This window comes from Ixodes scapularis, unplaced genomic scaffold (genome assembly GCF_016920785.2).
Source record: "Ixodes scapularis isolate PalLabHiFi unplaced genomic scaffold, ASM1692078v2 PGA_scaffold1__304_contigs__length_218370807, whole genome shotgun sequence".
In the NCBI taxonomy this organism is placed as follows: Eukaryota; Metazoa; Arthropoda; class Arachnida; order Ixodida; family Ixodidae; genus Ixodes; species Ixodes scapularis.
The window spans coordinates 13,463,933-13,482,880 of NW_024609846.1; the positions used below are offsets into that span (position 1 = coordinate 13,463,933).

Sequence of the window (18,948 nt, forward strand, 5' to 3'; positions counted from 1 at the left end):
CTGACTACTAAATTACGTCCTGTGGCGTAAATATTGATAAAAAAAAATATTTTTTTTCGCGGAACATTTGTTTTGTGACATGCTTGTCCCAATTAGGCTGTTTAAAAAAAAACTTTTTTTTCTTTGCAGTTACCCTTTAACCGCTATGCTACACAACCATTAGAGAAACTCGATTTGACTATTCGTTTTATACGAAATGCTTTGGCTGCAAATGGAGTTAAGTTGTCAGCATGTTATGCAAAGCACTCGTACATCACTCGCCGTACTTCAGTTCTACTCACCTGCCATGTAGAGTACTTTCGCGTCGTAGAACGATCCTTTTGTTCGCGCATCACCGGCCCAGTAGACCTGGTACACCCTGTCGTCTTCAACTACACCGCTAAAGTCCCTTACATCGTCGGAACTCGCAACAGGCTGGGTCTTGTCGAGTAGAAACTCTACTAAAACATAATACATTGTAGAGCCCGGGCAGGATCGACAGGTTGGAGCGAGCGGGCAAACAAAACGAGTCGAGAGCGATCGTTCATGAAAGCTCGGCGAAGCGTCTATGGGCGAAGCGAAGTGCGAAGTGTCGTGTTCGGCCCGGCGCTTCGGCGGGCTTCTGATCAAGGTTGTCGGTCGGTTGTGTGTCATATCTCTAACGTCAGCGGTTTTATGGGCTCACGTCCCAAAATCGTTTTCTCGTGCATAGATTACTTTTCGTATTCATAGATTTGACGAAATAGTGGTATCCGAACGAACTTTACGTCCTTTGACCGTACGTCTGTCTGCACGTCAAAGCTTTCTGACGTACAGTCAGAGACAATCGATGTACAGTCAGAATCACCACCAAGACATCCTGATGGCATTTCGCGGCGGCCGACTGCCACCAGGAAACCATCAGAAAGCCGACAAGCGGGGTCTGACTGGAGTTTGACTGTCGGTCAGAGTAACATGTTGGCCAATCAGACATGCTTGACGTACAGTCAGGCACAGTCGGCGGTCCACTAGAAAACATTGACTGCCAAACAGGGTTACATTGATGGATTTTTCCTTCGGGTTGGCCCGTAGCTTCCAGATGACAGCCGAACTATAGGGAAGCGAAGCCTAACTCTGGCACTTGTTTGGCGACTTTGGCCCGTAGCTGCCAGATGACTGCCAAACTATCGGGAAGCGAGGCCTAACTTCGGCACTTGTTTGGCGACTTTGGCCCGTAGCTGCCAGATGACAGTCGAACTATAGGGAAGCGAAGCCTAACTCTGGCACTTGTTTGGCAACTTTGGCCCGTAGCTTCCAGATGACAGCCGAACTATCGGGAAGCGAAGCCTAACTTTGGCACTTGTTTGGTGACTTTGGCCCGTAGCTGCCAGATGTCAGCCGAACTATCGGGAAGCCAAGGCTAACTTTGGAACTTGTTTGGCGACTTGGGCCCAAAGATGCCAGATGTCAACCGAACTACAAGGTAGTAAGCCTAACTCTGGCACATCTGTGGCGATTTTGGGCCGAAGGTGCCAGATGACAGTCGAACTATCAAAAAGTGAAGCGTAACTTTGGCATTAGTTTGGCGATTTTGGCCCGAAAATGCCAAATATCTACCGAACTACCAGGCAGTAAGCCTAACTCTGGCATTTGTTAGGCGATTTAGGCCCAAAGATGCCAGATGACAGCCGAACTACCAGGTAGTGAAGCTTAAGTTTGGCATTTCTTTGGCGAATTTGGACCAAAATAACCAGACTGTGGCCAAGGGAGGTGAGGTTTGGCTCTACTTTGGGCTTTTTCGGGCTTTTCAATGCCCTGAACTCCCAGAAAAAGCCAGCCCCGAACTCGGTGCTACCTGGGTCCCCTCTTCTTGCTCGGAAACGCACTCAGCACCTTGAAACTCTCCATTTCCACCAATCTCTTAAAATTATTAAGTTCGACCCACGTACCTTCGGCCTCGTCCAGAAACGAAAAATACCGGGTAGAGGGGTAGCTTTGACATTTCAGGAGGGGTTTCGACCCCCCGAACCCCCCCCTATGACTACGCCACTGGCGCCCGCCAATACCTTTTGCAATAAAACAAAAATCGTATGTTTCGCATTTCGGCTAACAGTCTCGCGCGGTGTTCATTGCTGACCTCAGGTGCCATCGATATTGTTCTTGTTTTACGTTCTTCCTTCCATCTCAACTGGGGAGCATCAGCTAGTATGTTGCCAATACTCGACAAAATATTTTTTTTTCACACTACGGCGGCAGTCTGTGCAGATCCTCTATCGTAACTCCCCGTGTGGAAACAGCAAACCAGCGGTGTGCGATAAGCACGCCTCTTTTTTGTTTTTCCCCTATCAGGCAACCTTCGCTATATGCGCCGGTACGAAGAATACCGATATGTTTTATCTTTTGATCCTCTCTGCTGTTTGCAGGAACTCTTGTTGAATAGATTGTGCAAGCAATGCAAATGGCCCCCCTCTATTTAACTTGTCACTGCCGTGTGGAATTGACATGCTACCTGAGACGTACGGCTGTGGCTACAATGTTGGGGTTAATTGTCGTACTTCTGGCGGTTCCTGCTTGGGCTCTGCAGAAAGGCAAGTATTACGTCTTTTATCTGTTCATTCGATTTCCTATTTGTTTTGTTCTTTTGTTTCTGTAATTGATTCGTGTCTTTTTATACAATTATTTTCATTAAAGATTAATCTTATTATCTCATGTATAAAACCGTTTCATCCTTATTCAATTAGCTAGAACTGGGACAATACATCGGGAGAAATGTTGTAACCCTGGAGAGTTGGAACGCTAGGAACAGTCAGTTGCAGACTTCCACGATTCGTATTAACTATCTCTGTTCTTGACTTCTGTCCCGAACGCCCAGTGTAATAATATTTACTTCATAAAACATTCCTCGGTCCTTTCTGCAGCCTCAGTGGATGAAGATCTAGAAAAAAAAAAAACATTTTATAGGTGTTATGAAGCATAGATATTACATTAACGAAAAGAGTACGAACTATTAATAAATGCAATATTACATTTATATTTTTATGCGCTCTTAGTGTCTATATTGCCGCGCTTTCGATTGATTTTAGTAAACATAGTCTTAGTTTTAGGGTTCTGAGAGAACGTGATAAACGAGGAATTTATAGTTTTGGCAGCCTGCAAACTCAAGTCAAAAATTAATTTTTATGTTTTACCTAATCTTCAACCATCGCTTTATTACTTCTTCCTCCACCGTGTTTTAACTTCATAAGTTCCTTGTCTCCCCTAATAATTCAAACTGTATCTGCCACCGAATAATCAGAAGGAGCAATTTTACTGGTTGTCCGTACAACGTCTTTGAAAATTTAACAAAACATCAGCGAACACCAAAACCAATATGATGAGACTTCGGTTCTTTTTTGTATGAGATAATACGCAACCAAGAGTTGCGAGATACTCCTATCCACAGTGGATGATGATGATCATCGTCATTTATGAAACCTTGAAGACCCTTATGATAAGAAAAATAAGCTTGAACGATGAGCGCGATCGATATAAGGAACAAATTTCCAACGATGTTGTATTTTTAATAAGATAAAAGCAATGTTACCACTAGTATCACTTCCGAATATTTTAAGGTAGCTAGGACACCACGAAACAGGCAAACTCTCTCAGAACCATAATTTTCTTCAGAGCTAAACAATGCACAATCGTGGTTAACTTATGGCTGCATTGAAATGGCTGCTTATCAATCACGCATCCCGGCATTACGGGTATGTCTAAATTTGTAAAATAAAACAACTTGTGGCATTCAGTCAACTCTGTAAACAAAGTAGCCACGAAATTTAAGCCTTATTAGTTTCGTTTTATTTTAGAATCTGCGTATCACAATCACAATTTTACATTTTTACTTGACAAAATATTTTTTTTCTTCTATTTCTACGACCTCAAAGCTCCGTGGTTAGTATGAGTACTTGCAAATTAAGAAAAGTTTTTAGAGAACTTTAGGATCCTCCCAATCAAAGGGAAAATATCTTGAATATACCTCGCCCAAGACCGGAGACGAAATTTATATTACAGCAACAGGATCAATTAAATCGTGTGATAACGTTAGAAATAAAAAAGGCAAGAGTGTCAATCACTATTCGACTCCGTATAGAAATAAACACCAAAAGTTGACCTTGCTTCGTTATTTTATTCTTCCAGACCAGTGCGGAAACCCCGCAATTAAACCGGCTCTGGACGTCGAAGATCGAATCTACGGAGGTAGCGTGGCCGTGCCGGGAAGTTGGCCGTGGCAGGCACAGGTTTACGCCGGTAGACACATCTGCGGAGGCACCCTGATCTCTGACCAGCATGTCTTGACTGCCGCACACTGCGTCTGGTAAGAATAAAAAGACTTATTCTTTGAAACAAAAGGCTCTGCGAGTTCGCTTTTGAATAGAACAAGGAGGCAGCCAATGATGGCGAACGATAGAAGGCTCTCAACTATAGGGACGAATATCCAAATAAAAAAAATGAAAGACGTTTAAGATTCTCTGTAACGCCGGATTTGAGCGTAGTACTTGAGGAGGAGGAGGGAGGGTGCGGAGGGAGGGTGCGGAGGGAGGGAAGGTTATGGAGGAGAATTTACCGTGAAATTGTTCGTCAATTTTCCGGTAAATTCTCCCGCTCAATTTAGCGGGGACATTTCCCGGCTAAATTTGCAGAAAAATATGTATCCGCTAAATTTAGGGGAAAAAACAGCCAGCTAAATTTGGCCGAAAAATTCTCCAGCTAAGACTAGCGGGATAATTGCCCCGCTAAATTTGACGGGAAAGTTTCCGCGCTAAATTTAGCGGAAAAATTTTTGTGCTAAATTGAGTAGAACAAATTTTTGCCAGATATGGCGGGAAACGTTTTCGCTAAATTAAGCGGGAACTATTTTCGTCAAATTTAGACGCCATGTGACGTCAGCAGGATGACGTCACGCTTGACGTCGCTCGTGACCCTCCTGACGTCACGTCTAACGTCATTATGAGAAACGTCCTATAATGCAACACGAGGTTACGCCGACGGCGACGGCGACGGTGACGGCGTCGCCGCTCAAGCCGGAAACGGGCGCCTAAAAGCTGCGCTCTAAAACTGCGATATGCGCGGAGGAAGAGAGAAAGGGAAACGGCATGGTGATTCACTTTGCGCACATCGCGCAATGTTTGTCTAATCGCCTTCTCAACTCCGTGATTCGCTGGGATTCTCCTATTGTTCGGCAAAATTGAATTGCTGCAAAAAAACAGAAATCACGGGCTTTTTTTCTTTTTTTTAGAGTTAACAGTCAGCGCCTCTAACAGCCTCTGGCAGATTATAAGCACGTCGCAAATTGCGATCTCACGTCTGGTCTCGTGCTTCGTGCTTCGAAGTTCCTAACGGCTGATGGCACAATCTCATTGTCTGTTGAGCGATTAGATGTTCGGGACTGGACACGTCCCGCGTTTGTTCAGCTCTCGGTGACTCTCGATAGCAAAGACGTAGCGCTGGAAGTTTCCCATCATCTACAAGGGGCCAGGCCGGTGCACAGTCTTGAGACGAGTGTTGCGTCGGTGTTCGAAAGGGATTCGTGTTGGGTCAGTGAAAACCTGAATCAACCGCCTTCCTTTCGTCACCTGAAACCGATCATAGCGCGTAGGCATGAAGGGGAGTTGATCACGTGGCGTGGCCTATAACTGGTTCGACGAGCAAGCAGTTCCCACCGCAATAGCAATTTGGGGGGGGGGGGGGGGGGGGGGGGATAGAGTACAGCGACTCGAATTGCGAGTCACAATCATTTGTTTTTTGTTAAGTTATTGAATTTCCACGTATGTTCCGAGACGCTAAGTGACTCTTCTGGCCACACTGGAAGCGTGACGTAAAATATTTTAATAGAAAGACAGTGCAGCGTGTTCTCCGCGGCTCATAAGAAATTTTGTTGTTTAAAATTAATCTTGGAGCAGCTCACGACAAAAAAACAAAAATAAAAATTGCGCCAAAAACGGTTTCTGGAATTACAGGCGGGTTTTCGGAAGTTTATATTGACGTTTTCAAACCGAGGCTGGGGCAGGAGGAAAAATCTTTTACAGTGGAGGAAAAAGTAATACGTGCAATCAACATTCCTAATTGAGCTCTGTTCTATGAGTTAGATTCGTTGTCTCTCCCTGTTATTTTTAATCCACTGTAAAAAATTCTACATCCTTCTGCCCGATTCACAAATTAAAATCATTGCGTTTTTTTTAGTTTTTTTTTAGAGTGCATACTTAATTTGCAGAGAGTACGTAAGGTGACGTCACCAAAACAGGAGAACCTGGTAAATTTTGAATGTCGGTTTTGGCTTAACATTCATTTGCCGCTTTCTGAACACCTGTTTTTGAGTTTAGAAATCATGTGTAGCATGTCGAAAAGAGAAAAACATTTGTATATCGAGATTTATTTTTTGTTCACTTTAAATGAAACTATTTCTAAATTCCTCGCTCAGGTTCCACATGAATACCGTAAAGGTTGAACTTTTTAGTGCAAGAACAGTGTGACAACAACTTCCCGGTAGCACAGTTCTTTAGACAAAAATATAGTTTCTGTCTTGAGAATAAAGGCTTTTAAATGGTCGGTGAAGCCAAGGTAAAGCCAAACTTGACGTCGAACTTGAGAATAAGGGATTTTAAATGACCGGTAAAGCCAGAGCTTTCCTTCGCCACAACAAGCGCCAAAGCTTGGCTTCACTGCTAATATTTTAGCTGTCATCTACGAGGTCTGGCCCTAAATCGCCAAACAAGTGCCAGAGTGAGGCTTCACTTCTTGTTTGTTCTGTTGTCATGTGGCAACTTTGGGGATAAATTGACAAACAAGTGCCCAATTTAGGCTTCACTGACAGTTCTTCGGTTCATACGTGCCATCTTTGGCTAACGTCTTACACTAACCCGCATTGGGTCCAAGTTAGGCCCCTAGGATTGACAACCTTGTGTCAAGTTAAGCGTTTTACTGGCGTGCCTCCCGGGCTCATTCGTCCTTGTCCGTCCAGGAATCTTAGCCCTTCGACCTTCACCGTCTACCTCGGCTCCCATCACCGCTGGCAGTCGGGGGCTTCAGAAGTACACGCTCCGGTCAAAGAGATGTGCGTCCACCCTGCCTGGCATCGTTCCAAAGCGCCGGTAAGGAATCCTGCGAGTAAGACCCATTAGACCTGGTGTCTATATGTCGATTCATGGGCTTCACTCATGTTTATGTGAGCAGACTCATGAAGCATAACCATAATGAGACAATGGGCCTTTTTGCAGTAAGCCCCTGCGCATGCCCTGGCTTTTCTTGCCTACCCCTGTCGACATTTTTCGAGGCAACCGTACCGCATGACCGGCAAGTTAAAAAACCTATCTCCGCGCGCATTTCGTCGTTTTTGACGATTTGTTTTTAAAGCAAAGGTACTATTTGGCATGAAAAACAATAAACACACTAACAGGAGCACGATGCCAACGTGCTTTGGAGGGTATATTTCACGTTGGCCTGCCCAACACTTGTAGTTCGCAGACTACTCCACAAGAAGGCACTTGTTACTCAAGAGCGGTTCACTGTGTTGTTTAGTCGAAGGGAAAGCGTGCATCGTACTACTCTACATTTATGCAGCATGCGTTCCACAGAAGAGTGAATAGTCCCACCACTGCCGTTTTTTTCTTCAGGCCGATATCAGTAATTTGCGAGGTTTTGCCGAGCATAAGGCATGTGTAGTTGTTAAGGTTTTGGCCCGTTCTGTTTAGCGCGAACAATTATGCGCTAAATTTATCGGGAAAAAAACATTGTGGTCTGATACTGTCAGGTGTCATGTTACGTCACGTTTTTTTTCTCCAGATTTAGCGTGGAAATATCTACTGTAAACTGAATTAACATTGTGACGGGATCTCAGATTCTGACGACATTCTGTTACATGACGTCACGGCGTCACATCAACACCGTCTGCTAAATTTAGCGGACGTAAATGAACTGAATGAATCAGTGCAATGCAGCTGTGTGCAGCAGAGCGGCAGCAGAGCGTCCAGCGCCTCGATATCACCGCAGTTCATTGGCAGGACGCCGCAGGGAACCGCTAACTTTGTTTTCACAGTAGTTTCCGAACAATATTTATGTAGACTGTCTTCCTTGAAAAGCAAAGCTGCTTTTAACAAAAACATTAGGATGTAGTAACTAACACAGATCGCCAATGTTTACGTCAGCATACTAGACAGGTTTCCCATCCCGCTTATCAAATGTTGCACACGTAAGATTACCGAAACGATAGTGTGCATAGAGCCACACTGTTAGCACAGACAAGGAAGAAGAGCTTTTTCAATGTTTTATTTCTTGAAAATAAAATTGTGTCAAAAAAAATCACTAGCGGGGCTAATATTTTCTCTTTAGGTAAGCAAAAGTAAGCGTCACAATTCCATGCTCATCAACACCTGCTTGCGTAGATGTCGTGTCGTGTTGAACACGACACGAAACCTACGATGCCGTGTTCGTGTTGATTGTGCCGAAACGTGAACTTATCCTAAAAAAAGTTGTTTGTTAAACAAACGAGTTTGTGTGTCGATAATCCTATATCGCGAAGATATGTATATACCTTGTTCGAGACAGGCGGTTAATGGCACAGAGAAAATCTGTTCAGACATTATATATAGGTCAGTCAGAGGTCCTCCCAGAGGAACATGCTTTCAGGTTTTTTTTTTTTTTTAGTTTTCTTAGTGTGGATTATAACCACCCAAAACAAGACGCTAACTTTTACATAAAATATAACTGAGGTTGTATAATTTTAAAGCAATTGCGATAACAATATCTGCCCCGGGTTTGATACATTTAAGGATTATAAAGAGATGGGAGAGTGCGGAATATTAGCTCTGTCGCCCTTCACGAAATTCTACCGACAAACGGAGCCATTTTTTAAAGCATCTGTCACGGGCTCATACATCTGGTGCTCCACTGTCGTTCGCAATGATTCTTAATGCTAAATGGTGATACGGACGTGGAGCATAGGCGCGGTACGATCGAATCCACGACATACTTCTAAAGATAACTCTTTCTAAAAAAGAACCCTTTTGATTATTACCGGAGAGGTTTGAAGACCGGTTTTAATCCTCTTGTGGCTGATTACGACCGGCCGCACTGCTGCGTAAGCGGTCGTAAGTAGTCAGAAGAGATTTTAAAACCGGTTGTAGAGGGGTCGGCAGTAGTGAAACCCGAGTGTGTCAAGTTATCGTATGTCACATAAAAAGTAAGATATTTTATAAAATAACGAGTAACCAGCTGCTTGATATACATCCCCAAGACATCTTTTTTAGGAAATGCTTGCCTAAAGTGCAAAGACATCACTGTATGTTGTACCGTACTTTTTTGTGTTTATGTCGTATCTGACTGACTCTAGAGTGTCATTGGATTCTGTACCTACCATCGCCGCTTCGCCTACGAGGAGTGCATTCCGAAAAGCTTATTCGTGAAATTCTCTGAGTAAACTGTTATTATAAATGGGCAACCTGAATAAATGTGAAACAGCATTTTTTAAATTAAATGTACCATTTTATATACTTATTTCTTGACTGAATAATCATTTGAAATATTATGAAGATAATACCTTCACAGATCCCCTGAGAACGTATAGCAACATTTATGTAGTATAGATTAATATATTGTTATTTCATTTAGGGTGAGGCACCGGACATTGCAATTATCAAACTCAAACGGAAGGTGAACATGACAAGGACAATTCAGCCAGTATGCCTTCCGAACCAGGGGGAACAGCTCACTACAGGATCCAAGCTCTACGTCACAGGATGGGGTGAAGTAGGAGGTGAGTTATCACTAATTTTGCAATTTACTGAAGTCTACCCTGAGATATATCATATAAGCTATTGAAGGTGTAAAGGACGTGAAGCGAAATATTACTGAAAACAGAATAATTTAAGTACTGCAACACAAAGATCTTGTGATTCCTTACCCCGAGAGAAAACGGATGGATGAATGGATGGATAGATGAAGGGGTGCATAACGGCTGTTACCTTTAAATCAGGTCGTTGACTTGCACCACCTAGTCAATTATTAATTTTAGCTTATTCAGCGACTTGAAGTAAAATCTGTTTGTTCTGAGTATTGTCGTAAAAAGTTTTTAACGGAAATTTAAAAAAAACGAAAAAAAAACGAGCTATCAGCATTGGTTCTACAAAAAAAAAAGTTGGAAGGCTGAAGTTTTTTTTCCCAGTTATATAACGGGTAATACAGCATGAGTTCTGATGAATAAGTGACTAAAAATATTCTCCCAGAATTGACACTTGATTTGGAGTCAAACCATACAATCCAAACCATAAGGTTTTTGTGTACCCTTTTCAGGTAAAAACAAGTGATAAATGTAATATGTGGGACGACGACGTTTATGCTGCGATGGATAATTCAGAGAAGTTTGAAAAATGTTTCTTGATTTTTACTACGATTTTGTATTTTATAAAATAACCAGTAAACATGTACCCAACTGTTTGATATACATTCCGATAAAATATCTTCTTGAGTTCATTTAAAATGGTGTTGGTGCGATGATTTTGTGTACGTTGACGTTTAATACAGAGACCGCCCGAAAGATTGTATATGGGGTTTTGGGTTGATGTAAGGTTCTTAGTTTTTATTCTTCTCGTTCTTGCATTGCGTTAAAAAAAGAAGAAAAAAACGCATCTTTGAGACAGCTCGAAAGGGCAATCCAAATGGGTAATAAATGCAAAAAAAAAAAGAAAAAAATATTCATAATTACCCTTTATCCGTCCTTTGATTTTGCCACTATTCCTCTAATCTTCCCCAAATAAGCTCGATGTCTTCCAAACGTGTTGTTTCACTAGTTCCATTAAATCATAGGGCCTTGAAGGGGTCAGCTTCTTCGCGTGATGTCCTGTGTGGCCGTGCCCGTTACATTCTATAATGGCACGTTGTGATACCTCTATTCCCTCACCGCATATATAATACCCGTTGTATCTAATGCTTAGTGTTTGGCCCTGTACGTCCTAATTCAAACCTCAAATAATAATGCACTTTCTCCAAAGCCATATAATATTCTCTTCTTTTTAATATCTGTTTTCCTTGCCCTTTACCTTTAAAAAGCTGGCTTCTCCATTTATACCTTCTGATTTCTCTGCACTAAAGTTCAGTCTCAACTTGTGACTTCCCCGTCCATATATTGTCATCAGTTCCTGCATACATTATCCCTGAAATCGTCTGTGTGACTTTCTCCCCCGGTCTAAAATAGGTTAGATCACACTTCCGATCGGTCTTATTTAGCCTTTGTTCTAACCCATGCAGATATATCATAAATAGTAGGAGTGACATCGGGCACCCTTCTCTGAGATCCCTGCCTATGACTAAAGGTTGCATCTGTCCACCTTCACATGCTATCGACATCTGATTATCCCTGTAGTCGTTTCATTAAATATATGACACACGGTCCCAGTCCTCTTTTCTTTAAAATATTCCACACATTATTCTAATTTACTCCATCATAGTCACCTTTGATATCTAAAAACGTTAGCCAGATTGGCCGACCTTCCTGATTCGTAATTTAGAGGCACAGCGTTGAAGGAAGTATTATATCCTCTAAACTTCTCACCTTTCTAAACCCGTTTCATTTTTCACCTAGTATTTGTTATTTTTTAATTAATCCTGTACTTTACTCTTAATTACCTGCATTGCTAACCTGCATATGACCGATGTTATTGTTTTTGGGCGCTAAGGTCTAATATATCATTATTTTACTCTACCTTAGTATAGGAGGTTCATTATGAGTCGCCTCTAATCTCTTGGAACTGTTCTATCATTAAAAATATTCTCACATGCCTCTTGAAGCAATGTCACGGACTGTAGACGCATCATATTCACTAACCTGGATATCATCTCGGCCTGTAGATGTGCCTCCGAGGATGTTTTGTGTTGCTCTCTTGCATTTTCTTTCAGTGATTTCAGATAATTTCAGAATGTTCATGTTCCTCTGATTTACAGTGCACAGGTTGCCTCGCTCAGAGATCTGCTTTTCAAACATCAGTTCTAAGATCATGCTTACGTGTTTAATTGATGCTTCCCTTTCGGGTTTACCCGTTTGATGTGATCAGGAATCGCTACTAATTTCTTGTTCTTTGCCCAGAGAATTTAGGACATTCCAGAATTACCTAGCTCCTTGCCTATTCTTCTTGTTTCTATGTTCCATCTAGTCTGACCCTCTTCCTCAGATTTTCTCGTATATTATGATTCATTCATACTCCTTTCGAATCTGAAAAAAAATCTACCCACTTTGTTTCTACATCTTACGGTGAATCTCCTTACACTTACCTGCCTATGATACCAAGACGGATTCTGAAGTTGTGCTCTCAATTCTCTTACCCATTTGTTTAACCAAGGCTTTGCCAACATTTTTGTTCTTCTCTTCGATTCCACTCAACTTTACATAGCAGCAAACAGAAAACTGCTAAAACCTTCAACATGTAAGAATGCCTACCTCATCGGTGAATGCGCAGACATCACATAAACAAAGTTTAAAACCTTAAAACCAGAAGAACTATTGTCTTGGAGTTGTGGCACATGCAACGTGCATAACCAACGACAAGCACCTCAAAAGGATGGCCAGGAAACAGCTATGACAGGCGAAACTAACACAGCTATGATGGAGCAAATATTAAAAACAAAGCAGGAGCTGGGAGAAGTCATATCTAGAATTGAGAACATCAAATGTTAGCTAAAAATCCAGTCTCTCAAATATCATATCAGGATCGAAAAACGCAATATTCAGAAAAAAAAAACCAAGCGATAGAAACCTCGACAACCATGCTTTCCAAGCAGTACAATATCATTAAAAAAGTAGACTTTTTGACATTTGCTACGACCGAACTAAATAAAAGGACAATTGACATTGAGCAGCTCAGGTACAAAAGAGATTAAATATTAATTAAATAACTTCAATGGGCATTACAAAAAAGGCAAACAATACTCGTGAAGAATAAACATAGAAATTAAAAGAATTACACGACACGGCTGAGAAGACTTGACCGCAGTAATGAAAAACCTAGCAGCGAAACTGAAGTTATTTGTGCCGCAGCCCAATAAGATAGAGTCAATTCGCAGACTAAAACCGAGAGACGGTAAAATTCCTCTTGTGAGTGTATGCTTTAATGAAAAGAGGAACGGATCAGATAGATCAGCAAACCTACCGCATTAAAGGGATGGTGACCCGAAATTTAGATTTCATGAAAACAATGCAGGAGATGTTGGCAGAAAGCTACAATCCCTACAACACTACTCGTAAGGCGATATCTCGGATGGACGGCCGTATTTTTGGAAAAAGAGGTCGAAATCGAACCAGGCCGACGAGGCGCGTGACCGTTTAGCGTTTGTCCTGTGTGCTTCTTCGTGTTTTTGTCCCGTCTCTTTTGCGCTATTTTTAATATGAATGTCCACTACCAACTTGCCCAGCAGACCAAGCTTTTACCGTGAAGATACCTAGTTTCCTCCTCTCTTCGCTTCGCTCCCTCAAGGCCGCGAGGCGGAGAAGACGCGAGGCTGTTCTCTCTCCTTTTCGCAGAAACATGACGTGAACATTTCTGTCAAATGCCCCTCCTTTTCTTGAAAAATACAGTCATCCGTTCGAGATAGTGCTGTATGAGTGATGACTTGGTGTTTGTAGCATCCCGTTGCACGCCTTTGCCGCGTGTTTTGTGGAATCCAGATTTCTGTACAGCATCCCATCAAAGGACGAACACGGGTACACCAACGAGAACTTCTCCAAACTGCAGCGGTGGCTGTTCTGGAATGAAAAATAGTGTACGTGGGAAAAAGGTTACAAACACAACAAACACTTACTTATATTATATTCATATCTCCTAATATCACAACTTCATGGTTACCACCCAGCTGTTGTATATCTCGTGACATACGTCGAGCGTTTGCGTATTATATTCCATAGAATTACACCCCATCCAGAGGTAAACAATTCCTTTGAAAACACGTTCTCCCAATGTTTCGTGCACTCCGCCCTCATTTTTTAGTGTCCGTCTTTATCGCTATGGGTCCAATTACACGACCTTTTCTTTATCTCTTTGTTTTATTTGATGCCACCCATGCAGATTTCAAGTTTTTTTTTATTACAGGCCGCTCCGTATCCCCAGGAATAGGTTTCTACATGTCCAAACACACTAATATCTACTGATGCAGCTGTTGTTAAATTCCTTCCCCTTTAAAATATCCCTAAAAACCTGCACGTTTATACAGTTTATGCTTGATTGTCATTTGTATCTTCACTGACCAGTTCTGCATTTCCTCCTTTCCGATCCGCTCTTGGCACGCGGGCGCCATTATTGAGGCGACCTTGGAACTGTGTTTCACTAAAGGGTTTCAAGAAGAGTGGTTGTTCTGGGCGAGTTGGTTTGATACCTTATGGACTCTTCTGCGCAGCAAGTGCGAGGACAAAAGGGAGAACAGGACACAACAAGGCGCCTGTTGTGTCCTGTTCTCCCCTTTTGTGCTCATCTTTGGTGCGCGCAAGATTGCATAATATGCTCACAAGAGGGAATTGTTTGCAGTGTCTGCAAGGTCAAATATAGATACAATTTATACAAAATTATATTTTATAATACTTTCGAAAGGTTTTCAAGCCAAAAGAGAAAGAATGGTGTGCGAAAATAATAGCAATATATACACAAATGCCAAGTTTTCTAGGGCTACCCATGGACGGCACAAGTGTGCACTCTGGTCATAAGAGATCCCTAGGGGTTTTAAGCCCCTCGGTCGGAAGCGGCTGCAAATCTGTAAACCGTCTTTAACATCTCCAGTTTCATTTCGTACAAAATCGTTTTCGAAACTCAAATGCTATTGCCGATGGAAAGAAATAACTTTAAAAATTTGCGCGAATGTTTTTTTTATTATTTTCACCGATCCCAGTATAAACCTGAAATATATGTTAGGGTGTTTGACACATTAAACTCCACATACATGATCCAGACGACTGTCATAAAGAAATTTGAGACAATTAAGTACAAGTAAACGAATTTATATGTTTGTGCCTAGAATATTCTTCTGCATAATCTATTAAGTATACTCACCTTTTAACGCTTGCTTGTTTTTCGAACGCAATATATCCATAGAGCGAATTCGAATGTATTCGGTTTGACTGACTCTGTATATACTAACCTAATTCATCCACCAGGTGACAAAAACTGCGTGACAGGTTTTTGTTGAGCTATTTCATCATACTTGTTAATGTGGGCGGCTAAATTATGCCGAAACACAAAGCTAAAGGAGTGGTTCAAAACCAAAGTCACTTATGGCACGAAAACAAAACCAACAATTCCCTTTTGTTGTTTGACCAATACTGATACATATATTATGCCATGCTCTTTATAGGTGGCAGGTCTGCACAAGAGCTAAAGCAGGTTATGGTATCAGCAATTTCACATCAAGAGTGCCGACGATTCAGACACCGCATAATTCCTCAGGCGTTTTGTGGTGGTCATCAATACGGCAGTACCTGCGGCGTAAGTATGGCATTTTCGTCTCCAGCGAACTCTCTGTCTGCTGCATGCGCGACCTTATCAGTATTTTGTTTCTGTTTTGGTGCATTCGCTCAGACACGTTCATCGTTTATACACAAACGCTGCAGTATCATGAAAACATGCCTCTCTTAAACTAATTATTCCCGGGTAAATGGCGTTCATTTTACGAACACAAACAATAGCCCAGTGCTGACGAATTTACCAAACCAAGCGTGCCAAATTATAAAAGTGTAATCGCACCTTGAGACATTTCAGTCTCAGGGCGTTGCACTCTTATTATTCTTCATAAGGAATACACGAGCATCGATTCACTTTCAATCTTACAAGTTCTAACCGTCAACGACAGCTTAAGAAACGCATGGCCTAAAGAGACCCGAGCATATTATTTTAGCTCCCAAACCAATCATATGGCGGCATAAGTCCATAAGAATGCAGAAGAACGGATCACGGAATATAAATGGTGAACATGATATGCGTTCTGTGTTCATTAGCACTTCAGTGAGTGTAGTAAATCCGTGTGTGCACCGCGGAGAGAGGAGGATTAGAGCCAATTCTTCCTATAGTTTAAACGGCAAAACTTTTCTCTATTAAAACCAAACTAGACCCTTTTCACAAACGCGTGCTTTTGTCCTCTCTTGTTTGGGCACATTCTCTCAGCACGTCTTAGACACTAGGAGTTCTTGACCATTCGGCAATAACTGGGGTTATTGGCGAATGGTCAGGCAACACTGGCGGTCGCCATTTCTTCCCAAGAAATGGCGACCGGCAATGCTGCTTGATGGCTCTTTCAAATGGGAGTATTGCTGCAAGGAGTGAAAGAAAAACTGACGAGTGACTACTATAGCAAGTAAAGCGAGGCCACTAAGTTTCGAAAATATAAACTGCAGGATTTGCTTTGCGGCTTTTCATCTCAGAAAAGGACACAACGCCACCAGTCCGTCAACATGATTTATTGACTCTTACCGCCAGGCGCCACGACACAAAAAGCACCCGCGCATACTTCTGGGCCGGTCTTTTATCAGCGGCAGAGTGCCGCTCGCGTGGCCTAGAGTTCCTGAATAGGCTCCCTACGGGAGCTAGAGTTGCACGTTCATCCCCGTAGCGCCGTCTTTTCAGCGCGACATGTTGATCGAGCTCCTCAGGTGACTGAATTTAGCGAAAAGTGGCGCCGCGCGTTCGAAACTCGCGGCGTGTTCCAAAGCAGGGGAACGTACGCCGCGACGCGTACACAACGTCTGCATTCCTGCACGGCTTTGAGTATGCTCTTCACGTGATTGGATCTCGGCGAATAGTGGCGCGGCGGCACATGGAAAACAGACTGGCAACTGTGGCTCCCGTAGGGAGCGAATACAGTATCTCTGGAGTGGTCCAGAGCCGTGGAGTGGCCGATTGCGCACTGCCACCTCGCGGTAGAAATCAATGCAGAGAGCGAGTCGTCTCCTTGCTCAGTAGTAACGGTGCCGTCAGAACGGCGCCAATTTTTGTGGGCTGATTGAAAAAATAATCTTTTAAAGGGAAAAAAATATATTAGGCAGACCTCAATGCTAGATTCCTCGAGGTCTACCGACTAGTTTTTTTCGATCAGCCAATAAGAGCTCGGCGTCGTTCTGACGTCCCCGCCGCTCGTGCGCAAGAAGCAGACGGCTTGCTTTCCGCATAGGCTCGATCTAACATGCGCCCAACATGCTGTATTGAGAAATCACATGGCGCGATCTAACATGCCGACGATTTGGCCGAAGGCTGTAGATCACCAGGTCGCCCACCAGGTCCGTTGCTAATTTTTGTTTTTATTGTACGACAGAACATATTCAGGTTGCCCACCAGGTTGCCCACCAGGTTGCCCACCAGGTTGCCCACCAGATTGCCCACCAGGGGACCTGGTGGGCAACCTGGTGATCCACAGCCTTCGGCCAAATCGTCCGCATGTTAGATCGCGCCATATTTGATAGGCGCATGTCTGTGCAAAATGTGCATAGCGAAAGAAGCGTGGCAAGACACTGTCTGAACCACAATTATTTAATAACAGTGAATTATACGGAATGTGTTCCAGAAATGTTCATATTTTATCTGTATCAAATTATAGGACGCTTTGGTTAGAAAGGAATACACTAGATCAAGATCGCTCGGAGTCGAGTAACTAGGAGTACACCGCACAAAGGGCTTTCGGTTCCGCGTCCCTTCAAATAGAAATATATATAGGATAGCGTATATCCATAAAATTGTTTTTTTAAGAAGAGTTCTACGAGCGTGCAGAATAACTTGCTACCTTAAGACTTCAACTCATGTTCAGACTTTTGCACCACACAAATTTCTATCTCTCATAAGCTTTTTTTATGTTGAAGAGGACTCGTCGATCGCTAGCATAAGTATCATGTCTTTTCACCGAGACTACAAATTCATGCGTTCACCGGAAGACACCTTCTTAGCGGATCAATGGGCTCGAAACCTTTCAAGTAGTCAAGCTATCTGAACCTGCATGTCGTAAGATGAACGACTATCGCTAAGTCGAATACTAGCATCTTAATAGAATTTAAAAAAAACTGCATAAAACATTTCGTTTCCCGGATCATCCACGCTCGCAGAGCAAATTTACTGCAGTGGTTCAAAGCCGCCTCCGAATCCCTCGAAGTTTGACGAAGCTTCTTTGGTGTATACATCGTTCGAACGCTAAATACCCGGGCAAACAACTGTCGAATCACTAAACGTCTCGGGACGTATGCACAGTGTCTGATGTTTTTCATAACAGTCACAGTGCATGCTCGAAACGCACCCCGCCAACCAGTGGACAAAGATGGCAGCGTGGAGAAGGCTTAAGTTTAGAATGGTTTATGAGTATGGCTCATCTTTGTTCGTTAGCTGCACGTAGAGGGTTCTAAAGCTGCCTTAATAACTTAGAAATCATTCAACGCAGCGTTAAAGTTTACCCTTCCAGGTTGGGACCTGATGTTTCCCGATGCCACTTTGTTGGAATAACCGATGTCCTTTATTTCAGGGAGACAGTGGGAGCCCAGTTGTACACTTCGCAAACGGCCAGTGGTCGCTCCACGGAATCGTCAGTGCCGGTCCCAGGGTGTGTGGAACAAGATTAGGACCCCACATATTTACCAGGGTATCAGCTTACGTGGACACTTTCATCGCTCCATACATCGACCCACTAACGAGCCGTCAAAGGATTCGCAACATGTGTTCTATAAAGCAGTAGCGAAATAAATCACGTTTTGAATGCGAAAAAAATATCGGAGTAGGACTGCTGATTGCACTGATGACGAACTCCGTCCTTTCGAATAAAAGCACGAAAGTGGAAGAGACTCTTATGAGGCATTCGCCTCGAGATCGAACCGTATCGCCACCGTGCGGCCGAAATCGGAAACGGGCGAAAGCGGGGATACCGCCGTGCGTCGTCTGCTACGGGCGCACGCTCAGAAGCATGGATCTCGACGACGCAAGCCCGTTTCAGGCTGAGCTTGACATTCCTATT

The 18,948-nt window shown here is 42.9% G+C and overlaps 1 protein-coding gene across 1 annotated transcript; it reads left to right on the top strand.

Moving 5' to 3' along the window:
• The first annotated feature begins 2,401 nt into the window (after positions 1 to 2,401).
• LOC115316313 (chymotrypsin-like protease CTRL-1) lies at positions 2,402 to 18,695 on the top strand. The gene is made up of 6 exons (XM_040212016.2): positions 2,402 to 2,546; positions 4,138 to 4,315; positions 6,959 to 7,088; positions 9,604 to 9,748; positions 15,322 to 15,452; positions 18,463 to 18,695. The coding sequence occupies exons 1-6, from the start codon at positions 2,411 to 2,413 to the stop codon at positions 18,670 to 18,672; spliced, it is 930 nt and encodes a 309-aa protein (XP_040067950.1). The 5' UTR covers positions 2,402 to 2,410; the 3' UTR covers positions 18,673 to 18,695.
• The last annotated feature ends 253 nt before the right edge of the window (positions 18,696 to 18,948 follow it).

Excerpts from the sequence above, each read along its gene's own strand:
- LOC115316313 (XM_040212016.2), top strand. The coding sequence starts at position 2,411 with ATGCAAATGGCCCCCCTCTATTTAACTTGTCACTGCCGTGTGGAATTG. Across the intron at positions 4,316-6,958 it reads ACTGCCGCACACTGCGTCTG|GAATCTTAGCCCTTCGACCT; the intron begins GTAAGAATAAAA and ends TTGTCCGTCCAG. Across the intron at positions 9,749-15,321 it reads AGGATGGGGTGAAGTAGGAG|GTGGCAGGTCTGCACAAGAG; the intron begins GTGAGTTATCAC and ends TGCTCTTTATAG.